The sequence below is a fragment of the Pelodiscus sinensis genome, chromosome 20 (assembly GCF_052426305.1).
Source record: "Pelodiscus sinensis isolate ZL-2025 chromosome 20, ASM5242630v1, whole genome shotgun sequence".
Lineage (NCBI taxonomy): Eukaryota > Metazoa > Chordata > Testudines > Trionychidae > Pelodiscus > Pelodiscus sinensis.
Window position 1 is genome coordinate 25378113 of NC_143071.1, and position 27007 is coordinate 25405119.

The window sequence follows — 27007 nt, forward strand, 5'->3', positions numbered from 1 at the left end:
GGCAGGACAGGAGAGCCCAGCTCAGAGTGGAGGTGGCCAGAGTCAGAAGTGCAGCTCAGGCTGGTGGCAGAGGGCCCAGCGGCCGAGAGTGCAGCCCGGGCTGACAGTGAGGAGTGCAGTCCCGGCCAGGTCCAGGAGTGAAGCCCAGGGGCTAGAGCTGGCATCCAGAAGTGGGACTGAGGGCTATAGATGGGAGGGACCTTGACCTTCCCTGGTCCAGAAAACTCCTTGATTTGGGACCATGTAGGTCCTGAGGGAGGTCCAACCTGTTCTCATGTTTTCCTGTGAAATCCATTTCAGAAATGTTGAAACTTCCTTCTAACAAATATTTTGAAATAAAACAGTCTGGCGTTTCCCAGTGGAATGTTCACCTTGTGCATTTATAATACCATTTAAACTACCTTCCGTGGCCTTTGCCATCAAACCTCTTCTGGAAAAAAGGCTCCACTTGCAATCGTGAATTAATACAGTTGACTGGACCACAATTACTTGTCAGCCTTTTGAGTCATTTCTCTTGCTCTTTTAGAACACTTGTATCAAATGCTCTGCTGGTGTAGCGGCAACATTATCTTGTCCATGTCAGGTGCAGTGGGCTATCACGGACCCAAAGGTAGTAAAGGGTCAGTAGAGGTGGTGTCCTTCACCTGACATTCACCTAGTGATGAAAAAGGGGACTTCTCGCAGCCTCTCAACCAACATAAAATGAGAGAGAAACATGTGGCTCTAGGAAAGCAGAGTGCTGTAAGAATTGCTTTTTATATTTATACCGAAATGTTCATTTTCCCACAGCTTTATTTAGTGTTGCATGTAAAAATGAGCCTGAAATGTAAATTGTTAGGAAAGATAAAGGCTCTGGCTCTCCAGACTAATAGAGGGTGTTTTAAAGCAGCGGCCGGACCACGGACCAGTGCCAGTCTGCGAACTTCTGGCTGCCGGGCCATGGCTTCTTTGGGGGCTAGGGCACACTGCCCACAACCTGCGCTCTTGCCATGGCTGTTGGGAGAGGTGTGTCCTGCCCTGCCTCTCAGCCAACCAGTGCCAGGCAGGGGCGGGGTTTCCTCCTGGACGCAGAAGAGCTGTTCGCTGCATGGTGTGAGGGCTGCGTGGAGCCCGGCAAGGCCCTTCCCATGGAGTGGCTCGGGGAGAGGTCTCATGGGTGGTGCTAGTGCAGCATCAGCCCAGTCGGGGTGAGTGCGGCTCCCACCTGCCCCCCCCACCCAGTGCAACCCCCCCCCCCGCCGTGGCCCAGTCTCACTGTGACAGGGGCCTCCCCGTCTGGCCAGTAGGGGAGCCCCAGGAACCCCTGGCTCTGGAGTTTGCATGGGCTGGTGGGAGCAGCCCAGGACATGGCGTGATTCTCTCACGCAGCACCACCGCCAGGGGCCGCAGTTGCACAAACGCCGAGCCATTAATCCTGAGTGACCGCCCCAATGCTCTGGCACCTGCTACTTCCTGCCCAAGTCCCCGTGTGAGTCACTTCAAGCAGCCTCCTTCTCCTGTCCCAGCTTTCTGTGCCCGGCCCTTGGGCTGCTGAATTGTGGGTTGTCCAGTTGATACCTGGTGTGTGCAACGAATAGAGAAAACTAAGTGATTGATTTCATTGGGGTGCAGTGTTACATTGTGTGTCCGGAAAACACTGACACTTATCTGCAGGAAATGCCACATGTTGCTCTTTGAAGGAACCCCACCTGCAAGCCAAAACCACTCTCCTACTCCTTGTCTCACTTCATCAGCCAACCAGTGCCAGGCAGGGGAATCGCTGGTTCGTTCCAGTCTGCTTTTGAGAAATGCAGACTCTCGTTCTGGGTAAAGGACTTTCCTGTGAAACTATCATATAGAAATGAGTTAACTTTTTAGCATCCAGCCTCTTTAGTCGCCATTCACATTAATGATAGGGAAGATAGTGAATCGCTCTTCTGTGTGTGAGAGGAGACCCCACTCCTGCCCGACACTGGTTGAGAGGCAGGGCAGGATGTACCCAGCCCTGACCCCCAGAGCAGCTGTGACCCAAGTAGTGCTGAGTTGGTGGCTGGGAGACAGCAGCAGTGCTAGGTGAGGGGATGGGGCAGGCACTGAGGATTTCGGGGGGCTGGCACTGAGGGCTGGTACAGGGATGTACAGGGGAGGGGTTGGGTGCAGTGGGGCTCTGGAAACAGGAGGCTGGCACTGGGGAGTCTAGTGGTGGTGGGATGTAAGTAGCAGGGGGCTGGTGGAGCTGAAGCCAGCTGTTCATGGTGGTTCTGGGGGCTGGGGCTTTTGGTGGACTGGTAACATTTTATTCGCATATTCATTATGCAAATAAAATGTTACTGTTCCACCAAGATTGTGAATGGGTTTGCTGGTCCACAGAATATAAACGCTTGGGAACCACTGCTAAAGGTCTCACTGCTTCAAAGATGAATTAGTTCATTGACTAGCATTTGATTTTTTTTTTAACAATTTTCTTAGTTCTGTGAATGCAACAAGAAATATTCAGATAATTGTATTATAGCAACAGGTGTGTTCGTAGGCGGCGAGTTCTATGGGCTCGTGGTGCCCATGCTCCATGAATATTTAGAGTCGAGGGCCCTGCTCCACCAATATTTGGACCTGGGTCTCTCCCCCGGCCCTGCCTGGAGCAGGCCCCAGTCCCCACCTGCTGCCCTCCCTTCCCCCCACCCCCTCCGGCGCGTCCGCCCCCTGGCGTGCCTGGTGGCTGCTGGAGGAGGAGGGGGATTATGACGGGGCGCTGCAGCCCCACACTTTAAATACTCCGGCGGGGGGCACTGTGGGGCGGAGGGAGCGTATGCGCAGTGTGCTGAAACGCCGCGCAACAGCTGAGAGGGGAGATGCCCGGGCGTGGCGTGATGTCACGGCCCGGGACTTTAAAACCGCGTGGCCCAGCTCCAGGCCTGGCAAGTGGTCTGTTGTCCTGGAAGCAGCTTGGGCCCGATCACAGAATCCAGCGCTGCAAACTGGAAGGAAGAAGGTGGGGTGGGGAGGGGTGGGGGAAAAATAGGCGGAAGGGGTGGGAGAGGAAGGGGCTTGTGCGGAGGGAAAGAGGGAGGGGGAAGAAAGGGGAAGGTACCAAGGGGCAGGGTAGAGGAGAGACAAATGCCAGGCAGCCAAGTGCAGACAATGAGGAAAAGGGCAGGAGGGGAGGTGTCAGTGGGAGGAGGGGACAGGATGATGCTGGGAGAGGAGAGGGTAAGGGCATTGGGGGCTAGAAGGGGGAGGGGGTGGTGCTGGGAGAAGGCTTGAAAGAAGGGGTGGGCATGAGGAAGGCGGGGATGGAGCAAGTCATGTGTGAGAGCACAGGGGCATGAGGGCAAAGGGGGCAGGGGCAGTAAGCGAAGGGGGAGACACCAGGAGGGTGCAGGGGTAAGGGAAGGTGCAGATGCCAGGGGATTCTGGGGTGAAGCAGAAGGGCAGACACCTGCAGAGGAGGGACCAGCACCAGAGGAGAGAGGCAGGGCAGGTGTGTAGAGGAAGTTTTTAGGAGAGGGGATGAGGAGGGGTAGCTCATATGATCAGAGTGGGGCTACTGGAGAAGTGGGCACAGGGGGGAGAGAAGGGCTGGTGGAGGGGGGCAGGTCTCAGGAGGGCTGAGGGCAGTGAGAAGGGCAGGAATCAGGACAGCAGAGGAGGGTGAGGAGTTGCGGGGCAGCAGGCACCAGGGGAGCTGATGGAGCAAGGAGAGGAGACATGGCAGCAGAAGGAAAAGGTAGAGGTTTATATTTATTAATAACTTGGGTGCCACAGTGGCACATCCAAACAAGCCACATGAGCTCAGTACTGGTGCACAACACAAAATCCATTCTGCTCATGGGAGGAAACTCTTGGAGGGAACCCTTCCCCCAGCCTCTCCACCCCCGAGTTAATGTCACACACGTTGGGTTAATGGCAATTGCAGGATACTTGCATGAGGGGGGTTTGGTGGGGGCCAAACTAATCCCTATTGGTAGAAGGATGGTGGGAAAAGTCCTTAGAGAGGGGACTTTACTTCTGGTCATGTGTCCATCAGAGAAAACATTAAAAACATTCCCACTTCATCACAACAGGTGCAACAGAATAGAATATATTTGATGCACAATGGAATCCACAATGGGTTTGTTCCATGCTTATGCTACTATGGTGTTTGTGTGGATAACCCAGGAAAAAAGGGTTCATTTTTACATTATTTAATAAAATATATATCGGCTTACAGGGCGGGGTGGGGGTGGGGGACTAGACCCATTCTGGGCACCACCAAATATTATACAAACCTGCCACCCCTGGATGTGTTCATGACTTAAACATTTCCAAACTCTCCCATTTTAGTGAATTCTGCCTCCTCTTTCCTTTCCCCCACCTCCCTACCCTAGGTTACAGCCCAATGTCTCTGCACCCACTCCAGCACCCTTGTCCAGGTCACAACCCAGTGCCCCTTCATCCCTGCCCCTGGTCACAACCCCCTCTTACTCCATGTCCCAAATAAGCCCTGTGCACCCCTTTCTTCCTGCCCCTGCTCACAACCCCTTCAGATCCCTGCACTGCTTCCTACACCTTCCTCCTTGTCAGAACCCTCTCCTGCACCCATACCCTTTTCTGGATCCTGCACTCCTTGCTGCATCCCAATCCTCTGTCCCAGGTCACAGCATCCTCCGTCACCCAAACTCCCTCCCTCTCTTACTCCCCTTCTACACCAACATCTATCCAAGATCCTGCACTTCCTCCATTAATATCAGAGAAGAGTGCAGCCCTTGACCATTTACCAAAGTCTCGGAGTAGCCCCCGATAAAAAAATGATTGCTCACCCTGACCTAGATAGATCATCACACTCTGTCTCAATTGAAATTTATTATAAACTCCTGCTCCTGCTCTACTCTCCTTCTGGGGCAAAGAACTGCTTTATCTAGAGCAAGAAAAAGAACAAGAATGAACTTCAAATCCAATGCTGAAATAAAGGTTTGTTGTATGGCAAAGTGTTACAGTTCAGGAATGCAAAAATCTAAAGCAGTTGAAAAGAGAAGTAAGTATTAACCAGAGATCAGAAATGTTCATTAGTAACTCATGGATGACATCATCTTGAAATGACATTTCTACACATCGCATAATTGTTGAGTCCTCTGGTTTAACACGGAGTAAAAATTTTATATTTCTTTTGTACCAGTGAGATTAGAATGTTTTAAGAGTAAATATATTTCACTGTACTTTGAAAGGATACAGTTAAACAGTGTTGCCAAACTGTACAAGCAGTTCTTTTCATTGACTCTTGCACATTTAATCAACTTCAGTTACAAAAGTTGTTTTCCTTGTGGTTGGATTGAAAACATTAACATTAAAAGGAATTCTCTTCTCTTTCCTTGCAGGGATGCTGAATTACCACTAGTGAGAGAGAAGCGCAACTTTCTCTGTGACCTCATGAAAGTGCCGAAGCCGCAACTGGTATCCAAGGTAGAGTATAGGGTTTGTGCTGTAGAACTTTCCTGCAGAAACTAAATTAAAACCATCAGTTGTTTCAGTAACTATCCTGAACTTGTTAATGACATCTAGAAATCTAAGACCCATGTGGTTGTGCTATAAACCTAAGACTTAAGTATAGAATATATGGAATTGTCTGTCTATATGTTTTTATAAAACCCTCCAATCCCATTCCTAGAAAACATTCCAGACTTCTGGTATAAAACTCAAATTACTGAGACAATGCAATCATGAAATAATGTAGCACAGATGTCTCTGTTTTGAGGGAAAGAATGGTAAGAATTTCCTGTTCAAATTTAATAGCAAAACTAAAATTCCATGACACATGTGACTTCCTATAAATTGATTTTGCATGTAGGACAAAAAGGTCTTGAAAGATTCAGCAAAGTTGTAATCTAAAACCTAATAATAAATAAAGCACCTCTGAGAAGTGACATCTTGCAACAGTAGGAAAGAATGTCCTTGCTTAGGGGAGGGATAGATAGCTCAGCGGTTGGCCTGCTTAAACCCAGGGTTGTGAGTTCAATCCTTGAAGGGGCCATTTAGGGATCTGGGGCAAATATGTCAGGGATGGTACTTGGTCCTGCTGTGAGGGCAGAGGCCTGGACTCAATGACCTCTTAAGGTCCCTTCCAGCTCTATGAGATGGTATATCTCCATATATTATATTATTAGTTTAATATATACATGATGGACCAAATTTGCAGATAGGCAGCACAGTTTTGACTATAGCTCGTCCTTCATAGAAGGAGAACTCTGCATGGTCACAGTAATCTATGCTAAAGAAGCTCTAGAGAGGTTCTTTTCCTCCAGATATATCAAATGGAGGGCCAGAAGATGCTGACTAGCAGGATAAGCAGGCGAAATAGAACCAATGGCAAATATTAAATACACTTGGAGTTCTCCACTCCATTTTCCCAGTAGGTAGGATTTCCTACACGAGCTGTCTGCTGCATCTCATTACAGATCACTAGCCTGTTCAAGATTTGCAAGTTCTCATTTTTTGCCTGTGTGAGACTTGAGACAAAATTCTGTCATTTTGGTATTGCAATGACAGTCCTTGGAAACCAGATGTCCTTGCTTATCTAGATGTCTTAGAGTAGTTGCTCTCAATCTTTCCAGGCTAATATACCCCTTTTGATAATCTGATTTGTCTTGCATATTTAAAAACTTCTTGTTTACAAAGTTTTCACAGCATGATATTACTGAAAAATTACCGACTTTCTAATTTTTGCCATATAATTGTAAAATAAACAATTGGAATATACATATTTTATTTTCGTTTCAGTGCATAGTATATAGTCACTGTATATACTATACACTGTATACACTAGGACTGAGGTTGTGATGGAAATACTTGTTGAGAATCTCTGGTAAGAACAAAAGGGGGAAAAAACCAAGGGTGAGGTTATGGTAGGGGTCAATTACAGACCACCTACCCAGGAAAAATAGGTGGATGAGGGTTTATTTAAACAACTAACAAAAGCATCCAAAGCACAGGACTTGGTAGTGCTGGAGGACTTCAAACTATTCAGGCATCTCTTGGGAAAATAACACAGTAGGGCACAAATTATCCAACAAGTTCTTGGAATTTATTTTTATTTCAGAGGGTGGAGAAAGCTATTGGGGGGAGACTGCTATAAATTTGATTTTTAACCAATAGGGAAAAACTAGTGAAGAATTTGAATGTGGAAGGCAGGTTGGGTGAAAGTGATTGTGTTTCTAAGAAATGGTAGGGGGAAAGCAGCAAAATAAAGAAAGACAATGGATTTCATGTCTGCCCCCTCCTTAGTCTTCCTTGTGCGTCTAATAAATTTACAGAATCTGTTCCTGTCTCTAGCTAGACTGAGCTCATTTTGTGCCTTCGCCCTTTCTAATTTTGCCCCTATATACTTGTGTTGTTTATAGTTGTCCTTTGTAACTTGACCTAGTGTGCACTTTTTTCAGGCTCCTTTTTGATTTTTGGATCATTCAAGATCTCCTGGTTAAGCCAGAGTAGTCAGGAGCTGTGTAGCAGGACCTGTGAGGGAAGATTGAAATAACTCGGTTTGTTGAGTCTGGAAAAGCGAGACACGGAGGGGACGAGAGCAGCTTCCAAGTACCTGCAAAGGCTGTTACAAGGAGGAGGGAGAAAAATTATTCTCCTTTATCTCTGAGGACAGGACAAGAAGCAATGGGCTTAAACTGCAGCAAGGGAGGAGTAGGTTGGACATTAGGAAGAAGTTCCCAAATGTCAGGCTGGTCAAGCACTGGAATAAATTGCCGAGGGGGGTTGTGGAATCATCCTTGGAGATTTGTAAGAGGAGGTTCCGCAAACACCTGGCAGGGGAAGTTCTCTTACGCATCACTCCCATTGGCCTGGAAGGTGTGCACTGGTGCAGCCACGCAGAGATTCAAACGCTACCCACCCGATTGGCAGAGCGACCAAAGCTAGGTTTTCTATTGCCACTGATGGCGCACAATTGCACAGGCCTCAATGCGCATAAAGATCTGCACATGGATAGAAAAGATTAGAGGGAACATTGCCTGGGCACTCTACAGGTAGGCATCCCCATCCCCTGCCCCTCCAGCACTGTTCCTTCCTCGGTCCCTCCCTTCCAGCCCCCACACCTTCCACCCACCCCTGCACCCTTCCACCCAGACCCTTCACCCCCACGCCCAGCGTGTTCCTGCACCCTACTTCCCGCCCAGACCCTGCACTCCCAACCTGCTCCCTCCTCCCACACATACAACCCCTCATTTTTTGGCCCTGCTGTAGAGGCATGGGGTACTCCACAAAATCTATCAGCCTCAGGACCCCAGAGGAGTTAATCTGCCCCTGGCTGTAATGGTGCCTCCAGTCCCATGAGGCTGGAGCCTCTTTTTTTTGCTGCTTAGTTGTCTGTGGTCCACACCCCAGTCTTGATGTAGCCTGTTATAAAACTAAGCAAATATCCAGATGAATTGAGGTACCTGCTTGAAGACCTGAGTACTCCTAGTTGAGAATCACAACCTTAGAGGATGGCCTAGACTTGGCCTACGACCTCCTTGTGATTATTGTATACACTTTAAATTTTGAAATGCTTAATTGATAAGAAATTTTGTCTGGAGAGGCCAGGTGAGTTTTATTCTTAAACTCTTGGAGACTCAGATGAAAAATTGGAAAGAAAAATGAATCTTCCCCTTTGATATAAACAAGATATTATGATGCACCTAAATGTGTGTTTGAGGAAAATTGCAAATACTGTCCTAGGAATCTTTTCTTTGATATCTTTGTATCCCATCAAAGTCAATAAGGTTAAGGGCACAATTTGGTGCTTTACTATTTCTTCCTACTTAAGTTTTCTAGCAATGCTAATTAAAACATTTCTGAACACTTGTTAGACCAAAAAAAGTTTTCAAGTAAACTGCAAAGCTATTCTTATTTCTGCTAGTTTTAACTAATGACAGTCCCATCTGCAACCTACTGAGCATTATTAGTGGAGGAGTTTCACGGCAGTTAGATTCAGTGAGACAAAGGTTTTTCAGAAGGTATATGAGAAAATACGCTGCACACTCAACCTTTGAGAGCTCACTTCATAAAAGTAGAGCACAAACTTAGACAAAGCTAGGCATAACATCGGAATCTTTTCATTTTACAAACCCCTTGAACTTTATTCTTTCTGAAAAACATGTCACTTGAACCAACATTTAAAATATTTCATCTGTTTAAAAGAAAATCTAGCAGATATTTACCATCTTTTAAAATGTGATTCACTTTTCAAACGTAATATCCTTCCGTTTGCTTGGTTGATGACATGAATACAGTTATTACTTGGATTGAAAGTACAGGCAGTCCCCGGGTTACATGGATCCGACTTACATCGGATCCCTACTTACAAACGGGGTGAGGCAACCCCGCACTAGCTGCTTCCCCCCAGCAGACCAGGGAGATGCGAAGCTAGTGCCGCCCCCCCCCCCCAGCAGACCAAGGAGATGCGGAGCGGCTTTTCTCAGCAGACACCTCAGCTTGAGAATAAAGGACTGAGGGAAGTGAGGTGTGGGAGAATAAAACTGAGCTCTGGAGAAATGTTTGGCTAGAGTTTCCCCTACAATATGTACCAGTTCCGATTTACATACAAATTCAACTTAAGAACAAACCTACAGTCCCTATCTTGTACGTAACCCGGGGACTGCCTGTAGTTGAGTAACCCCCCTAAAAGGAATTTCATGAGTTTTTTGTTTGTTTCCTGTCTGTAGAGAGCAGCACAGTAAAGCAGTTGGTGTTTGTTGCTTTGAAAACTGAAGCGCTCGGGCCCTAGTGTCCATGAAGGAGGAAGTGATCTCTGTTGCAGTATCTTGATGCACTGGAATCTTAGGTTGAGCTACAAAATACAACGATTAACAAAATTAACATGAAGAGTAAAAGCATCGCACAGATATCTCACTGGAAAAGCTGAATGTTTATCAGTATCTGACTACCACATAAAGAAGGCAACAAATATCTACTTTCAATTCTTAAATTTGTCATCGATAGCCACAAGATGGCAGTTTGTCCTCAAGAGCTTTGTCATAATTGAGCTGCTTTTGAATGCCAGTGTTTTGCATTCCATCAGTAAAGCTGAATTAATGTTTCTCTTCTAAAATCTTAGAACTTGTACTTGTGTATTGCATATATTTATAGTTGTAGCTAATGTTTATGGGTCAAGACACACATGCTTAAGATGATGATGTAACAATTTGGAGTGGAAGAGACCTTTTTCATAGTGGCAATACTTAATGGTAATTAAAATCTTTCCTCGTTACCTGCAGGTAAAACCTCTCTCAATAACCTGTTCTTTTATTGCCATCAGCCGACTTATAGTCTGCAAGCAAAAGCAGACAGTCTTCATTTTGGTAAGGTCAAAGCCTAAACTACACAGACACTGCTGAATAGTGTAACTGAATAGTGACTTTGTGCTAGGAGCTTGAGTTCGAGACATCAAGCAGAACCCCACTTTTGTAGCTGAGGAATCAGAGGTGACAGGTCAGTGCTTCCGTCACTGCCCTTACTGCTAGACCTTTTTAAAAACCAGTCATCCATTATCAGCTCCTCTCAGCAGCTCCATGGGCCTCTAAAATAGATCAGTGACTGCAGGCTACATTGAGACTTAACAGGATACTATAGCTAATAAGTCTTTTTATATGTAGTAAACTCCACCCCCATTGTGTATGTTACAACAATTTATAGTGGAATAGCATGTAGCTCAGGTCTTTAAGTAATGGGTCTCTGGGTTTGCTTGGAAAATAAAAGGAAAATGTACGTGTCTTATGTAAATGACTGTATTTCTACCCTCCCTCCCCACAGTCTGGCACAGGTTGGGGTAGGGAGGCCACTTAGCTGGTCTGGTGGCCAACAAAGTCAAGCCTTGTCCCCAGCAGGCCACTCTCTTGCTGGTGTAGTGGCCCAGAGGTCACTCTGAGGATAGCTGTCCCCTGTGCTCACTGCCCCCAGTGGTCACACTACTGGATAGCTATCAGCCCCCTCCCTTTCTATGTTACGGAAAACAGTCCCAATCCAGGCACTTCCCATTGTCCAGACACAACCAACACCTGACCTTGCTTTGTTAGGACGCTGTGTACCACGTTTAGTGGTCCTAGCTCTTACTGTTTAGTAGTTGTTGAACAAACAGACTTGCAGATGGATGGACTCTGACAGATGCACAAACTCTCATTCATATATAGATTATGCCAATTCAGAGTTGCCATAAATGACATGGTTAGCAAGTAGAATAACCACATTTATTATTCACTTTGAACAGCTATTCAAAACCACATCTCCTCTGATATTCACAATTAATCCCTGTTTGTTGTGACAAGAAGTTGTCCAATTAACATAAACACCCACATATGTGCTTGTACATCCAAGAACCTGGCCAGTTTTTGATGTGTGAATTATGAGAACATAACAGCTCTAAACTTGCTTGCTTTAAGCAAAGCTTTTATTCCACTTTACAGTACAGACTTGCAGCATGCTCTGCTCCAATAGAGAGGGTATGGACACTGATTTTTTTTAAACTTATCTGAACTCAGGAGTAGGAGGAGGAACAGAAAGATCTCACAGGCTTTTATTTTGCTGTATAAACCCATTTAATTCTTTTTCTAGATTCATAAGATAAGCTCATTATGTGACTGACTTGTGACAAGTGTATTGAATTGTTCTGTTCCTAATGCAGAAGGGAAGGAGAAATTTCCAAACGCTTGTTGGTTTGGTTTTTGCACAACTGAATAAGCCCAGAAAACAGCTTTTGTTCAAATTTGGGCCAAAATGATTTAGGGCTAGATGTGAAGTATGTACACACGTCAGTGGAGTGGCCCACTACTCTGGAGGACCTGTCTTCACGAAAGGCTCATCCCTCAAGTGCCACTCCTAGAAGGTAGCCATGTAGCTCTGGAGAACAGAGGTTTTCAAACGGGGGGGAGGGGCATAACTCCAGATGAATGTTCCAGGGGCTGAGCGACATTGCCAGGCAGCTTGGGCATTAGCTTGCAGACAACCTCCATCCCTTGATTAGCCTCTTTCTGACTGGGTTGGGGGAGGGTGGGGTTAGCTCAGAAAGTTTGGAAACTGCTGTTGCAGACATAGTCTGGTCCTACCCCCCACATCTCTGTTTCCACTGGTTAAGGGTGCAGATGTCGAGTCATTTCAGACCAGTATTGCTCACATGGCAATATGTGTTCCTTGCCTGGGGCAAAAACAGCACTGGGCCAAATCCAGCCAGAAAGGCAGGAGCCCCACTTGCCCAACAGGGTGAACTTGTTCATGTAAAATGTATGAAAAATTAAGATGGACAGTAGTACAGCTCTACAGACATGTCAAAATATAGTTACATCAAAAAAAACCCCAAAAGATTACTCGAATGTTTAGACTTGGCACCTTGGAGGAGTTAGGGGCACAGACCACTTCCCTCAGAAGTTGACTGGACCAACCGCTCTGAGTGACAGGCACCTGTGTGTCTGAGTATGGAAATTGAGCCATTTCATCTCTCTGAGAAACTGACAATGCAAAATTCTAGTTAAGGGATCACCTTCTCTTGAAAATCTGGGCTGTGGGGGTTAAAGGCGATGCAGTTAGTTACCAATCCCCTTGTCTGAGAGGCCCAGAACACCTTTTTCTGTAGAAAGAAAGCTGCAGCCACTTTTCCATACCGCATTCTGAGCGGCAAAGGATAAACAATAATCTTTTCCTCAGCTTGGAACTGGCAGGCATAAGCCGAAGCCAGAAGCACCGAACATAGCCAGCCACGGGGGAGGGCCGTGGAATGGTGATCTCAGTATTGTTAATCTGCACAGGGAATTATAAACATTGAAACTGGGTTGGGATCCTGAGAACAAGAGTGAAGTGATGCACGTGATTAATCAATTCAAACAGGGTCCACATGGCAGTAGCCAGGAAAGAGAGAGGCAGGCTCATAGTTACAGGCCTCTTTTCTGAAAGGAGCCATTATTAACCAGAAGTTCGGGAGGTGGGAGGCACTCTTCTCCACACAGACTTTATAATTGAATTCTGCACAGCTGGTCCAGGAAGCAAAGGCAGCAGCACAGTTTAATTAACCAGCAAGACAGCACTTGCTGGAAGTCTTTAGAGTCTGAACTTGGTATATTTTTATATTCAATTTGAGTATATTGATGGGATAACATACAGCCTAAGTGGCTCTGGCTGCTGTGAGCCATTTCACGAGACCCCTAACATTCAAGTGTGCAACCTTCCTTCCTGTCCAGCCGAGTGCCATATAGACAAAGAAAAAAGTCATATGGACAGCGGATACTGTATGGCCCCTCAGTATTATGCCATTCTCAGGGTGTCAATCACCAATGGAACAAGAAAGGTAGATACTGATAAGGGAACAACCATAACTAAGACAATTGTTAAACAGTAGTTTAGTTAAACAATTAGGGCAACTAGCAACCAAAATACCTGCTACTAAGCCAGAGTAAAGATTAATTAGTAATGTAATTACTTTTTCTAAAGTAATTAGGTGACCTACTTAAAAAACATTAGCGGTGTCCAAATTGTATAAAATGCTATGCAATTCGATTCAGACCTATCTAATGTGTCAAGCTGGGCCCCCAGAATCACTAGTTAAGGTAAGTTACCTCTTCATTGTGTTCATTCACATCTACTAAACCACTAACTGGCATATTTCATCGGCGGGATTGTATAAAGCAGAAGCTGCCTGGAGGTTTAATTCCTTCTTGAGTAAAAGATATAATTTGAGGTCCCTAGTGCAAGAAAAATGTTGCTTCCATGTTAGTAAAAATGGGCTTATTTTTGAAGTATACACAATAGGAGCTGAGTAAAAGCTCTGAGCATCTATATATATTAGCATCTGGCTTCTATATCCACTGAATCACAAGGATGCCATAATTTAGGGACTCTTTAATCCCTTACCACTAGAAGCTCACATAGATACAAAGCAGTAATGCAAAAATGTCACCTCAGGAAACACCAGCTGCTGCTGTCAGTAGCAGCAGATTAACCAATTCCAGGGAATGGCTTGGGGCCCCCGTCCACTCTTGACAGAACCTGAGTCATCAAGGTCTCTAAACACTCTCATTGTTGAGAATGTTTAAACCGATGTGTACATTGTCTGATGTGGCTTTAAGGGTTCCTTATGGTAGCAGCTTGCTTTGTAATCTAATGGAGAGTATTGGATGAGCTATTTCCACCAAGAATATAAGCAGCAGTAACACATTTTGTACACTTAAAATTAGCACACAAAAAAAGTTACATTTCAGAATACTATATTAGATTGCTAAGCCTGTACTGTGCCATATTACCATCTGGTAAATATAGCTATCAAAGGTATCCTGCCTTTAGAAAAGACTACATGATCAGAAGAGAGACACTGGGTGACATTTAAATTGCTAACTACAAAACCTAACCTCTGAATGCAGGTTTTCTTTTTAAACATACACATCACCCAGGATACATAAAGCACCAATTTCACTGCTGTACCTCAGTGTTCAGTTGAAATGATGATAATCTATCCCCTCTTTCAAGTCTAGTGTGTTCAAGTTTTCTTCAAAGGCTCCACCTGTCAGATCCTATGGGATGAGAGACCGCATTAGCTCATTTGGCTGAACCCTATTTCATCACTCATTTAGGATTTATAGACCACTGGAAGAAAAGCCCAGTTGCTGTTATAAAAATATCTATTAAAAAAAAGAGTCGAGACTCTGTTCGTGCACTTTTGCCCCTATGGCTCCCCACATCCATTCCCCACCCCAACCTACCCTCTAAAATTATTGCACTAGTTTCCAAATTCATAAGCTTAGACGTCTTATTTCAAGAAAACAGAAAGCTTTAAAGACGTTTACTTATATCTGAGTTCAAACTCTGTTTTGTTCTTTCCTTCCCTAACTGGTCATGTTCTGGAGCAACCCCATCAAGCCACCTCCCCTGCCCCCACATCAACCTGTGGAAACAAAAACCTTGTAGCGCCAGAAAGAAATATTGGCAGCTTTGAGACTCTTTTCATCCTTAACTTGTGGGGTGAAAGCGGCATGTGCAAGACCTTTTCCAAGCTAGCCCGGGGAAGGGGGGAGTACGGTCACCAGTTCAGATGGCTGCAAACAGCTTACCAGCTTACTGTAACTGCTAAGCAAAGTAAAAGGTTTGTACCACAACCAGCTCTGTGGAGGACTAAGTGTGAGTGCTCTTGGTTTTTTAATTACAAGCATCTGAAGGGACTGGAACAAGGAGGCTGTTTAACAAAGCAGTGGGAATTGTGGATTTTACACCCTGATGTGCTTGTCTGATGAAATATACCTTCATCAAGCAACTGGCATATTAACCAGAGGTACAGGTGTGTCCTTCAAAGCCTTTTTACTTCTGGACAGGAGCTCTGGGTTTTGTTGTACGCACAATACTGCGAGGTAGTGACACAGAGTCATTAGATAAACTTGCCAACCTCTGCGTTTCTGATGTGCTACTTCACCTGCCCATAGTCTTTAATTTCACAATTCTTTAAGCGCTTCAGAAATTATTCATTAATCGTGACAATATCCTATAACAGGTGAGGGACAAGCGAGGATTCCTGCAGCCTCCCTTTGAGTGGAACCCAGCAGCTGCATTAAGAGCTTTCACACCACTATGAAATTGCATAGGAAGCCTACCATGCAGCACTGAACCAGCAGGAAGGATTCTGGGAAGCAGAATGCTCAACCGTCCTTGTCAAAATCTGATGAAATAAACTGCTATGGGATCTTTACGGACCATAAACTCCAACTTGTATTTCTCCCCCAGCTGAGGGTACCTCCAGCGTCCTATATAATCAAGGGGAGAGTGCCATCAACAGAATCCTTCTCATAGCATCTGAGTAGTCCCGGGAGGTCTCCCATTCAAGCAGTGAACTGTCTTAATGCTTTAGCCCCTGGGATGTGACAATGCTAACAGAAGTGGTGCTAATGTCATGTCTGCAACCTGGATCATTGCTCCTTTGGGGAAATAAATGTTGGCTGCTGTGAGCATCAGTAAAATGATGTTCCTCCACTTCTTAGAGGGTCAGGTTTGTGCTTATGCCTTTTTAAAGAACAGCTCTTCATTCTTTCTCCTGCTTGAACTGACAGATGAAAGGAAACATCTGCAGGCATGTTGCTTCAGCCCCCAAACCCACCCCGTGAACTGTGCCTCCCACCCATATGGCTCTAATTACCTTTTTCAGTTCTTCCACTTTAGTCCGTATGGCACAAAATGTTAAGAATGCTGCTGCTGCTGCACAGTTTCAGCAAGACAGTAACCACAAGCCCCAGTGTATTGACTGACCTCGGGTAATTACTGTGCCAGAGAGTGACAGTGGTAACTACAACGTAATTTACATAGCACCTTTCACCCCCAACGCGTCCAAGGTATTTTATTCAGTGCTTTGTATAAATTGCTTAAGTTGGTTCTATGCCACTTGCTGCCCAAACTCTGCTAGCTCTGGGGCAGAACGTGGCAGCTGGACACAGCAACATGAAAGCATTTTGGCGAGGCAGTACAGACGTACCACACCCAGCTGGAAGTGTGAACTAAAGTGAAATGGGGCTATTTCTACAAAGACACTAAACACAGAATCTGCAGAATTCAGACATAAGAAGACTTTTCAAGGAAGTCGCTGCTTTGCAAAACAATGCCCAATCACTCAAAGCCGTTGGAAAGATAAGACCCTTGCCAGAGACTGTCTGAAGTGGGGTGTTGTGACAGTGTGCCCTCTCCATCGCCCAGTCCCTTGCAGTGACCCTCTCCCCAACTACCTGCCGCTGTGCCTGTCCCTGGCATGAAGGGCACAAGAGGGCTGTGCCCTCTTCCGCCTTGCACACCCAGGTAAGGGCCAGGCACAGGATACAGTTAACTCTCAGGCCATCTTCCCCTAGTATCCGGTCACTGCCACAGCACCTCTACTCCCACTCAGGAGGCAAGACAGTCCCCATGTCAACCTGTGCCCCATCTCACAAAACACTCTCTTGCTTACAAGTAGCTTCGGGGCCCTGGTTCATTTGCCGAGCATCCTCTTCACCTGTTGCAATCTGTGGTAGCTGAGACCACTGACAGGTTTTTGGTCTCAAATGAATTGCAAAACTAGGGCCCAGAACCCTCAAGACTCCCCACTCGAGTTAATGGAGAACTCTACATCTATTATATATTTGAGAGAGTTTGTCTGTGTCTGCTCAAGAACGCCTCCTAAACGGTAAGCGCTAAACCCAGCAAAGTTGCTAGGCAGCTTCCTCTTATCATGCCTGAGAGCAAGGTCAGGGCTTGGTTGTGCCAGGAAAATGGAATGTGCCTGGAATGGGACAGCCTCTCATAAAACCACACGGAAAAGAGACACAAACACCAGGCAGGTGAACGGGGCTGCTTGGGGGCGCCTCTCCTCTTGGGACTGCCTCAGCTCTGAGAATCCCACCCCCCAGGTACCCTGAGGTAAAGTCCCCCCCATTGATACAGAGACATTGGTTCTCCATCAGGGGGTAAGTTTGCTGCATCCCTCACTTTGCCTGGGGCGCACGGGGCAGCCCCAGCCGGGGAATATGCACCCCTCTCTGGCTGTGCCCACTGGAGCTGCAGAAGTGCCATGGAGAGGCACTTCTCACTTGGCCCCAAGCTGCTGTGGTGAGAGAGGGCTGGTGTAAGTCTTCTCTCCCCAGGGCAGCCTGCATCCTGACCCCTCATCCCATCCCAGAGCAATTATTAAATGACACATGTACATTTTCATTTTATTTTCAAAAAACTAAAAGCTAATTGAGTTGAGGGCCTGAGCACCACCAGGTGAATCTTCTGGTAACAACATATAGCCAAGTTCTGACCTCTGCTCTTCACTGCTTCCAAGTCGGGACAGAAGGAGCTCGACGTGTCTCCCACGGCCTGGTCAGAGTTCTGGAGGCAGGTTCATTTTCAAAACTCAGATGCTAAAGCAAACAGGGTGGGCAAATGGAATCCCATCAGTCCCTGAGCAGCAGGTTGGGGAGCTGGAATGAGCTGTGTCTTTACACAGCTGAACTAATTCCAGAGCTGCCAGTAAAGCCTACTGTATTCCACACACTGTAGCTTTTGGCTTCTCACTTGAGCTTGGAAGCAGAAAACCTTTTTCACTTCAAGCACTTTGAATCCAGCCTGAGCTGCAACCCTGTGAGACGGAACCGGAGCCTGAAAGGGCATGCTCCTCTCTGCTACTTTGGGCAAAGTGAGGAAACAAATAATGTAAAGCTGCGCAAGGTTTTTAGGTCTGGGGATAGAATTTGGACAAGGATTTGCTCATTGTGAGAATAAAAACCTGCGTGTGAGTCCCCTCCCTTTTTCCGATGGATTTCAGCTCTAGTACTTTGGTCTTAATGCATTAGCAGCTTTCACAAATGGAGCAGGGACTGCGTCATGTAGCTTTTTCTTTCAAGAACTATAACTCCAGTGAGCAACCAAGCACTACACTCAGTAAATGGTTGTCATGGAAGTGCCACAAAAACTATCCATTTATTACAATTATCTCATCTTCTCAAGTGCGCAGGCATGAAGCATGCATGTTTCGCAGCAGCTACAATCTACAGGGAAACTGAAAAAGAACGGTTACTTACCTCGTAACTGTGGTTCTTTGAGATATGTTGCTCATGTACATTCCATGTAGGTGTGCGCACATCGTGGGAAACGTTTCCCCTAGCAGCACCTGTCGGGCCAGCAGGGGAGCCCTGTGGAGAGGCGCCGGTATACTGACCCATATATACCCTGCTGGCCCGCCACCCCTTGGTTCCTTCTTACCGGACTACTCCAAAGAAGGGGAGGCGCGCGGGATTTGGAATGGACATGAGCAATATCACAAAGAACCACAGTTACAAGGTAAGTAACCGTTCGTTCTTCTCTGAGTGATTGCTCATGTCCAGTCCATGTAGGTGACTCTACAGCAGAAAGCCAAGGAGACGGGGTCGGAGTTCTAACCTTCCCCTGAGTGGAGGACAGCCTTACCCAGGGCAGTCCCCCCATCCCTGATGAGTCAATGCATAATGGTTAGTGAAGGTGTGGACAGAGGACCACGTGGCAGCCCTGCATATGTCTGGGATAGGGACCCGAGCCAGAAAAGCTGTGGAGGAGGCCTGAGCTCTAGTCGAGTGGGCAGTGAGGGGAGGGGCTGTAATCCTGACCATCCGTAGCACTCCCCAATGCAGGCTGTGATCCAAGAGGAGATCCTTTGTGCCGAAACCAGCTGGCCTTTCATCCGCTCTGCTATGACAACAAAGAGCTGAGGTGACCTAGCCTAAATAAAAGGCTAGCACCCTCCGAGCGGCCAAAGTGTGTAGCGCCTGTTCCTTACCCGATGCGTGGGGCTTGGGGTAAAAAATGTAGGATGATATCCTGCGACACATGAAAGTTGGACACTACTTTTGGCAGAAAACCGGGTGGGGGCGCAACCTGACTTTGTCTTTGAAGAAAACTATATGGGGGGTCCGCAGTGAGGGCTCTCAGCTCTGGCTGACATGATGGCCACCAAGAGGAGTACCTTATAGGCCAGGTGTAGTAACGAACACGTCGCCAACGGTTCAGATTGTCCCTGAGTTGAGGGAGGAAGGCTGCGCAAGCGAGGCGGACTGCCCGTAGCTCCCTGACGTTGATGTGTAGGGAGAGATCGTCCGTGGTCCACATACCTTCTGTCCATATGTTGCTGAGGCGGGCTCCCCAGCCTGTGTCCAATGCATCCGTCATCAGTCAGAGAATTGGTAGGGGCCTAGAGAATGGTACCCCGGCGCAGACCTCTCCCTCCTGGGTCCACCAATCCAGGGGTCGAAGGACCTCAGAGGGCACGGTCCCACTGGTGGAAGGAAGGGTTGTGAGTGCACACCTGCCACATCTGTAGTGGTCGCATGGGGAGCCTGGTGTGTTGGGTGACACATGTGCACGTGGCCATTAGGCCCAGGAGTCCTGGCTGTGGTTATCAGGAATGCCTGCAGATCCCGGATGGCCAACTTGATCACCAGGATGCAGGACCTGGGGAGGAAGGCCCACGCGGATGCAGTGTCCAGATTGGCGCCCACGAACTCTATTACTGGAGTGGGTACCAAAGTTGATTTGTCCACATTCAGGAGTAGGCCCAACTCTCGGAAGAGATCCCTGAGGTCCAGAATAGGGTGGAACCCCTTTCCCCTTTGGCTTTGAGGACCAGGAAATATCGGGAATAGAAGCCCCTGCCCAGTACTCCCAGGGGAACCGACTCTGCAGCCCCTAGGGCGAGGAGCTGAAGGATCTCCTCCCGAAGGAGAAGCTCGTGAGAGGGGGTTGAACAGGCACGGGGTAGGGGGATGTGAAGGAGGAGCAGAATGGAAAGGGATGATATAGCCCCTTCCCACCATCTGTAGGACTCAGCGGTCTGAGGTAAGAGATTCCCAGGCTGTCGATGGGGACACTGTGGGTGGTCGGGCCATGGGGCCCTCGGACTCCGATAGGCGTGGGAACATCCGGCCTAGTGGAAGTGACTGCCCCGACGTAGGTGATTGAGTGAGTGGGGATCCCTGAAGGAGGGGCTCTGGACCCAGAGAAGACAAACTCCGGTCTCGGGGGGCCACACCCTGACTCTGGTGGTAAGCCCACAGGGTCTAGAAGGGCCACTGAGATGGAGTTGGTGCCATTGGGGGCCATGACTGCTGTTCTATCTGTCCCAGTCCTAGGTCTTACAGTTTAGGCAGCCAGACAGACAATCTCCCTGAAATATATAGATTTACTTGTCCATTTTATGTTACTAAACATAACTTTCTCCGTATCCCTAAAAAGATGCTGAAGGAGACTCCTGACAGCTCTGCAAATTCAGACTAGATTCATTCCTACTCATTTATCAGCAACAGCAAGAGTCAGCAAACCCAATTATACAACAGTAATAGAGAGGTAGCCGTGTTAGTCTGATCTTGCTAAAACAAAAGGAAAAACTATGTAGCACTTTAAAGACTAACAAGATGGTTGAACAGGTGATGCGCTTTCCAGGGCCAGACCCACTTCCTCAGATCATATTCTGGAAGAGAATTGGCATGACCCTACATACCAAAGGAATACATGAAAAGAGTGAACACATTATTAAACTGACAAATCAGATTTAGTACAGAAGATGGGGTGAGGAGGAGGGAGGGAGGGAATAGCTATTTGAGTCAATGAATGGCTAATCGGGGGTGATAAGTGGGAAGCTATCTTTGTAATGCTTAAGGTAATTAGCCGAGTTTCATCTTGCTACACAAGTGAGACAAATGGGTGATGAATCCTGCCAAGATTTTGGTGTAGAGATATTGTTCCATATTGACTTTGTAATTTATGCAATGCCCGCCCTCTACAGTAATATTGAGGGGTGAGGCGTATCCTGTCTGTCAATGGTGATGCATCCTGCCTTCCAGAAATCTGACAATTCCAGGTAACAAATTTAGTGGGATACAACTGGCTGGGCCACACTGGTTGCATGACCATATAATGAGATTTGAGAACTACTAGCCATGAGTGTCTCAGAAGAAGGCACTTCAGGCAGTTTTATGAGTCTGCGTAGCCTGAGCAAGATTGATTTGCCCAAACGTTTTGAAAATGTTGGTCCTTTGTAATTTCTCTAAAACAGACATTTTGTCTCATGTAGCACACAGCAGAAAGGTGCTCTTTTACAGAAGAATTTCATGTCTCAAATATAATCAAATTAAAGAGTCTTCCTCCTCCTCTCATGGTGAGATTCATTAATTCACTTTTTTTGCATCGTTCAACAGACTAGCATTGCAGTGCTTTTGACACAAATTAAAAATAGCCACAGTTATGGGAATCTCACATTTCATCAGCATTAATCTCAGTTTGTACTAACTCCCCTCTCACCCCAGCACTGGGTATTTCCCTGTTTTTCTGGCTATCGTTTCTCGTTTGCTCTTTGCTTTTGATGAGCTGCAAAGCTGTGTCTATAGGCTGCTCTGCTACCTCCAATTCCTTTGTGATCCTCAGCAGTGTGTGAAGGCTGGGGGAGGAGTGAAGATCTGAAAGCATATGCTGGGGGGAGGTGAATTTAAAAAATAGCAGTGAGGTACATTTGTTGTTCAGCTCATTTTTCAGATGTGGGCTGCACAGAAAACAAAGCAAGTTCAAACAGTCTAAAAATATAATAAAAACCAAATCCCCAGCGTTATACTTAGTCTGCACAATATCACCACAGATCAATGAAAGCTCAACATCTCTGTGCAGGTTTCAACCAGTTTCAAAACCATTTCCTCTAGTGGTCAGGTCTAAAGTTTGAGGCCTTCTCCACACAAGAGACCTAAATGTTTTAAACCACAGTCAGTTACAGGCTTGTTTTGGTTTTGGTGTGGGGCTGCTTTCCAGAGCAGATGAAAAATGACGCCTGAAAGGTGGGGCCATTCTGATCCAGCCGCAAGCGCGCAGCCAGTAAGAATGAGATTTCAGTTGAAACCAAGCTCAGGCAGCCCTGTGTGAGGTATCGTACATGAGTCTCACTGTGTGTACTGTTGGAAGAAAGGGGGAATGGACGGAAGGACACCCCATAAAGGTGACCTGTATATAGAGAGGCAGAATGGCCCAGTGGACAGGGCTCTGGAGGGGACTCAGGAAACCACTGAACATGCTGGGTGACTTTGGGCAAGCCGCTTCACTGCTCTGTCTCTGTCTCTTCCCCTCCTTTGTCTTGTCTGAGTAGACTGAAAGCTCTTGGGAACAAACCCTTGCTGTGTAATTGAACTGTGCCTAGCACCACGGAGCCCTGATCTCTTTCTAGGCCTCTGCACACTTATAATATAGATACAGTAAAAGCTTCTTTTGGAGGAATGGGCTGGTTAACTAAGAGGGAGGAGTTTTTGGTGCGGTAGGGGCTTGAGATGGGGTTGGAACAAGGGAGGGCTTTTGGGGTGCTGGATCTATAGGGCGCTCACCTTGGGCATCTCCCCACAAATGGGGGCCTGTCCCTGCTGCTCCACGTGCAGACATAGCTAGGCAGCTCTGCACACTGCCTAGGCCCGCAGGAACCATGGCCAATGGGAGCTATGGAACCAGCTCTCAGGGTGGGGTGGGGGCAGCAGGCGGACTCACTTCGCTGAACCTCTACCAGGTGCAAGTCACCGCTTGCGGGGAGTCGCCTGAGGTGAGCACCCTGAATCCAGCACCCCGAAATGTCTCCTGACTGCCAATTACCAGTCCTGCATCCCCTCCCCCATTCTGTACCCCCTGTGGCTATTCCTCAGCCGAGGAGTAGGAAGGATGTGACACTGCTTCTGGGGAACCACGCAAAGCCAAGTAGAGTCTGCCAGCCCCATGCCAAAGAGACCATAAACTGGACTTTCTATGAAGATTAGACCAGCCAGTTTATAGAGCTTTCCAGTTGGGACAGGGCCAGCTAACACAGCTTTTACTGTACGGCTACATCTAGCCTGGCCCCTAATTCCGGAAAAGTCATGCAAAGCAGGTAAGTCAGAATAGGGAAATCCGCGGGGGATTTAAATATCCCCCGCGGGATTTAAATAAACACGTCCGCCGCTTTTTTCCCGGCTTTTCCCCACAGGCCGGAAAAAAGCGTCTAGACTGGCGCGATCCTCCGGAATAAAGCCCTTTTCCGGAGGATCTCTTATTCCTACTTGAAAGTAGGAATAAGAGATCCTCCGGAAAAGGGCTTTATTCCGGAGGATCGTGCCAGTCTAGACGCTTTTTTCTGGCTTTTCCCCAAGCCGGAAAAAAAGCGGCGGACATGTTTATTTAAATCCCGTGGGGGATATTTAAATCCCCCGCGGATTTCCCTATTCTGACTTACCTGCTTTGCATGACTATTCCGGAATTAGGGGCCAGTCTAGACGTAGCCTAGTAGTAATAATAATACTAATAAATAGGACCTGAGATTGGGTTTCAATTCCTGAATCTGCCACAGACCTCCATTATATCCTTGGGCAGTCATTTAAGCTTCCAATGTCCCATCTTTAATGTGTAAAAATTAAACTAGGATCCTTAGAGGAAAGAAATCTGAAAAGAAACCTTTTCTCTTGTCCATTAGTGCATTCTCTTATGGTTTTAAAATTGCGGTGGCCCTTTCTTGGCTGCCTCACTGCAGGAGTCAGGATTAACTGACGTGGTGCCCTGACAGGTCTCTTGCTCCGTCAGTGATGATAAGCTATTCGGCTGCCTGCGTGTGTGCTCGGTCCTGTGTGCTGTGGTGACCTGGGCAAGTAGTGAGCATGACAGACTCCGAGAGAGCCCCCAAAGGCCACAAAATCAAAGGTGCCCAGCCAGATTTATTGTCAAACGAAGAACAGCAATAGATGGCAGCAGACTCTACTGAACCACTATGCATACGTACCTCTGCAATGGGAGGGCTGTCAGAGACATGGAATCCATCACTGCATCCTAGGCTGGACAAAGGCAGCCCCTCGAAGACACCACTTTATATACAGGTACAAGTTACCATCACTCTTGACATGCCAGGTATCCACCCATCTGACGCTACTCAGATATCACCCATCACCCTGCACCTCACGGTTCGATCATACATCTCTATCCAGCATGTCGTCACTTTAGACACTTTCCTGGACCTGGGTCGGGATCTCTGGGGAGCGTGGGTACCAAGGTCCTTTTTAATGAGCTAGTGTTGCCTTCCTGTTGGAATATGCTTTCAACTTATGCCTAGTACCAATGACTGTTACAGTCGGTATCTACCTAGTACCAATTGCTATTCTGCACCTGGGCCTGGTACCAATTAGTGTTCTACACTCTCAGGCCTGTCTGTTCCACGTTCTGTGAGCAGGGGCCTGCTTCTTGTTCACAGCTTAGCTTTGTTTTATAGTAGTGAAGTTTTGACCATTGTTAGCCAAGACTCAAACTAGGCCTGTGTTATATGGACTTTTGTTTCAGGCCCACATATTACTACACTCACCAGCAGAATTTATAATCTCAGCTCATGTAACATCAGTGTTACCACCAGACAAAAGCAGATAGCTCAGACTTTAGGGTGCAGAAATGCAAATGAGGATGTGACCTGGTCTTTGTATATTTGACATTAAAACTTGAGACTATAATAGCATCCTTGTTAGAGCTTCAGAAATTACATGTACTTAAACAGCTATTTTGCCCTCAGTCCTTGTTTCATTTGAAAAATTACAGTACTTGCAATATTGCTAGTCAATTTCAGGCTTCTTCCCACTTGTCCTCAGTATGATAATACCATGGAGCACGCGCCATCTGGTTTTCCAATTGTGAAGTATTATGATCCCTGTGCTGACCCTAACTTAGGCGGTGCTCAGGTGAGGAGGGATTGTAGAGGTTGAGTTTCAGTCAAATCACCACCAAAAATGTCTTTGTTTATATGAAGGAAACTCTATGTAGCTTTATGTGCAAGTTTCAGAACTTCCTGTTACCTCAGTAACTTTTAGTATTCACAGTGAGGGTATGTCTACATTGCCCCGTAGGTTGAAATAGCTTATTTCATTGAAATAACCCACTATTCCGAAATGTCCCATTGCTTGTGCAATGAGGTTTACAGGGACGTCAGAATAGCAAGCCTGAAATAACGGGCTTGCTGTTAAGATGCGGGATAGCTGTATCGGGATACTCTGGTATCCTGAAATAGCACTGCAAAGTAAACGTAGCCTGAGAGTGTATTTCAGACTCTGATCTGATTCTTTTGTGTTGTTCCTTATTTGTGTTGTGCTTTGTTATTGTAATGCAACAGCAGAATATCTGTTGCTTAGGCTTTTAGTAATTCAGGAATTTAGTAATTCCACAGAGGGAGTGAAAGAGAAAGCAGCTGCAGTCTCTGCCTCTCACCAGCACTCGGACATGAAGGAGGATTAAAGATGAGCATGTTGCACGTGATGACTTACGGGCCTGATGTACAGACGAAAGCCTGCGTTTTTGCACACAGTTTCTGTGCCTGAACACAGAGATGGTTGCGATATTCTGGACATAAACAAGGGCAGAGTGACCAACCATGCCTGCACAAGGCAACCACATTGTGCTTACAAAACTGTAGGTCAAAAAGGGAAAACAGAATAAGGACCCTGCTTTTATTACTCTTAATATTTCTCCAGCACTTCCACTCCCTGCCCTGATTTCTAAAAACAATATCACCAAATTGGCCGCTAAGGCTGTGCTTTTGGTTTTTATAAAATCTAAACCTTTGGAAAATGTTAAGTGCTTTTTGTCAAAACTCACCCTACAATGCAATTATGGTGATGCTAGGAAACAGAAATGTGATTCATTGAGCGTATGCCAAAAAAATGTACTCACCAACTTTACACAGATAATGAAAGGTGGGGTTGCATCTCGGAAATGTTTTATGGGAATCTGGGGTTTTGGTCTCTCCTGCAAAGAGGGAAGTTTGAGTTAGAAGACAGAATGAAATTGTATTCGAAGATCATGTGTTCGAATAGCCCAAGAGGTTACATACTCAAACTCATTACTTTGCTTTTCACTTTAAATCTAATGTAGTTTTTGGGTCACAGCAAACAACCACTTTCTGTAACACCCAGTAACTATGATCATCTGACTGTTGCTCTTTCAGTACAATCAGCGTTCTTAGCTCCAAGCTAGAGACTGTTGTTTTCAAGACCCTCTTTATATGACAACACTTCTGAGATGTGTACCTGCCTTAGACAGATGCACACATGATTTCACGCCAGAGCTGCTTATACAAACATTTCAACTGTATCCTCAAGAATGAAAGCCTTGGATGCTACAAAGTCACTAATCACCTTCAGTTCTCATTGCTGTCGGCAGGAGCTCACAGCATACATCCACTTCTCAGAGCACTGGGCTTCAAGGGTCTGGCTGGCCAGTAAAAACAAAAGCGCTGAATCTGGCAGCATAGTCTCGTATTTGCATTAGGACAGACAGACTTTCTTTTTGGATGGTTCATTTACAGCTATTTAAATATCATCTTTCTTTATCTTGATTAGCACAAAATCTGCTGCCTACTTTTATTCCAGTGATTCCCCGAGGGACCACGTTGCCATCTATCGTGTGGAATCATTCAAAGAGAAATGCTGTGCTATGCTGAATATGGCTCTGTAAATAACCACTACACTTTTCTTTCTTTCTACAACCACAGCTGTTAGCTTTTATGCATCCTGGGCAAAATCTTGCTCCCAATGGAGTCACTAAG

The 27007-nt window shown here is 46.4% G+C and overlaps 2 protein-coding genes across 17 annotated transcripts in view; one reads left to right on the forward strand and one right to left on the reverse strand.

The window, feature by feature from the left end:
- Positions 1-10710, forward strand: part of TBCD (tubulin folding cofactor D) — a 265482-nt gene extending 254772 nt beyond the window's left edge. For both annotated transcript variants that reach the window (XM_075903520.2, XM_075903521.2), the window contains exons 39-40: positions 5331-5415; positions 9660-10710. In XM_075903520.2, coding sequence (XP_075759635.2) covers positions 5331-5415; positions 9660-9674 — 100 coding nt within the window. In that variant the 3' untranslated portion in view covers positions 9675-10710. The remainder of the gene's footprint in view (positions 1-5330; positions 5416-9659) is intronic.
- The window catches only part of QTGAL (queuosine-tRNA galactosyltransferase), a 357741-nt gene continuing 339781 nt past the window's right edge, over positions 9048-27007 (reverse strand). For 8 of the 15 annotated variants that reach the window (XM_075903524.2, XM_089771977.1, XM_075903526.2 and 5 more), the window contains 2 exons: positions 26134-26208; positions 9048-9784 (listed from right to left, as the gene is read on the reverse strand). In XM_075903524.2, coding sequence (XP_075759639.2) covers positions 9509-9784; positions 26134-26208 — 351 coding nt within the window. In that variant the 3' untranslated portion in view covers positions 9048-9508. Of the gene's footprint in view, positions 9785-14397; positions 14487-23685; positions 24291-26133; positions 26209-27007 lie in introns of those variants that run through there. The other 7 variants (XM_089771980.1, XM_075903525.2, XM_089771983.1 and 4 more) reach the window with 6 other exon arrangements.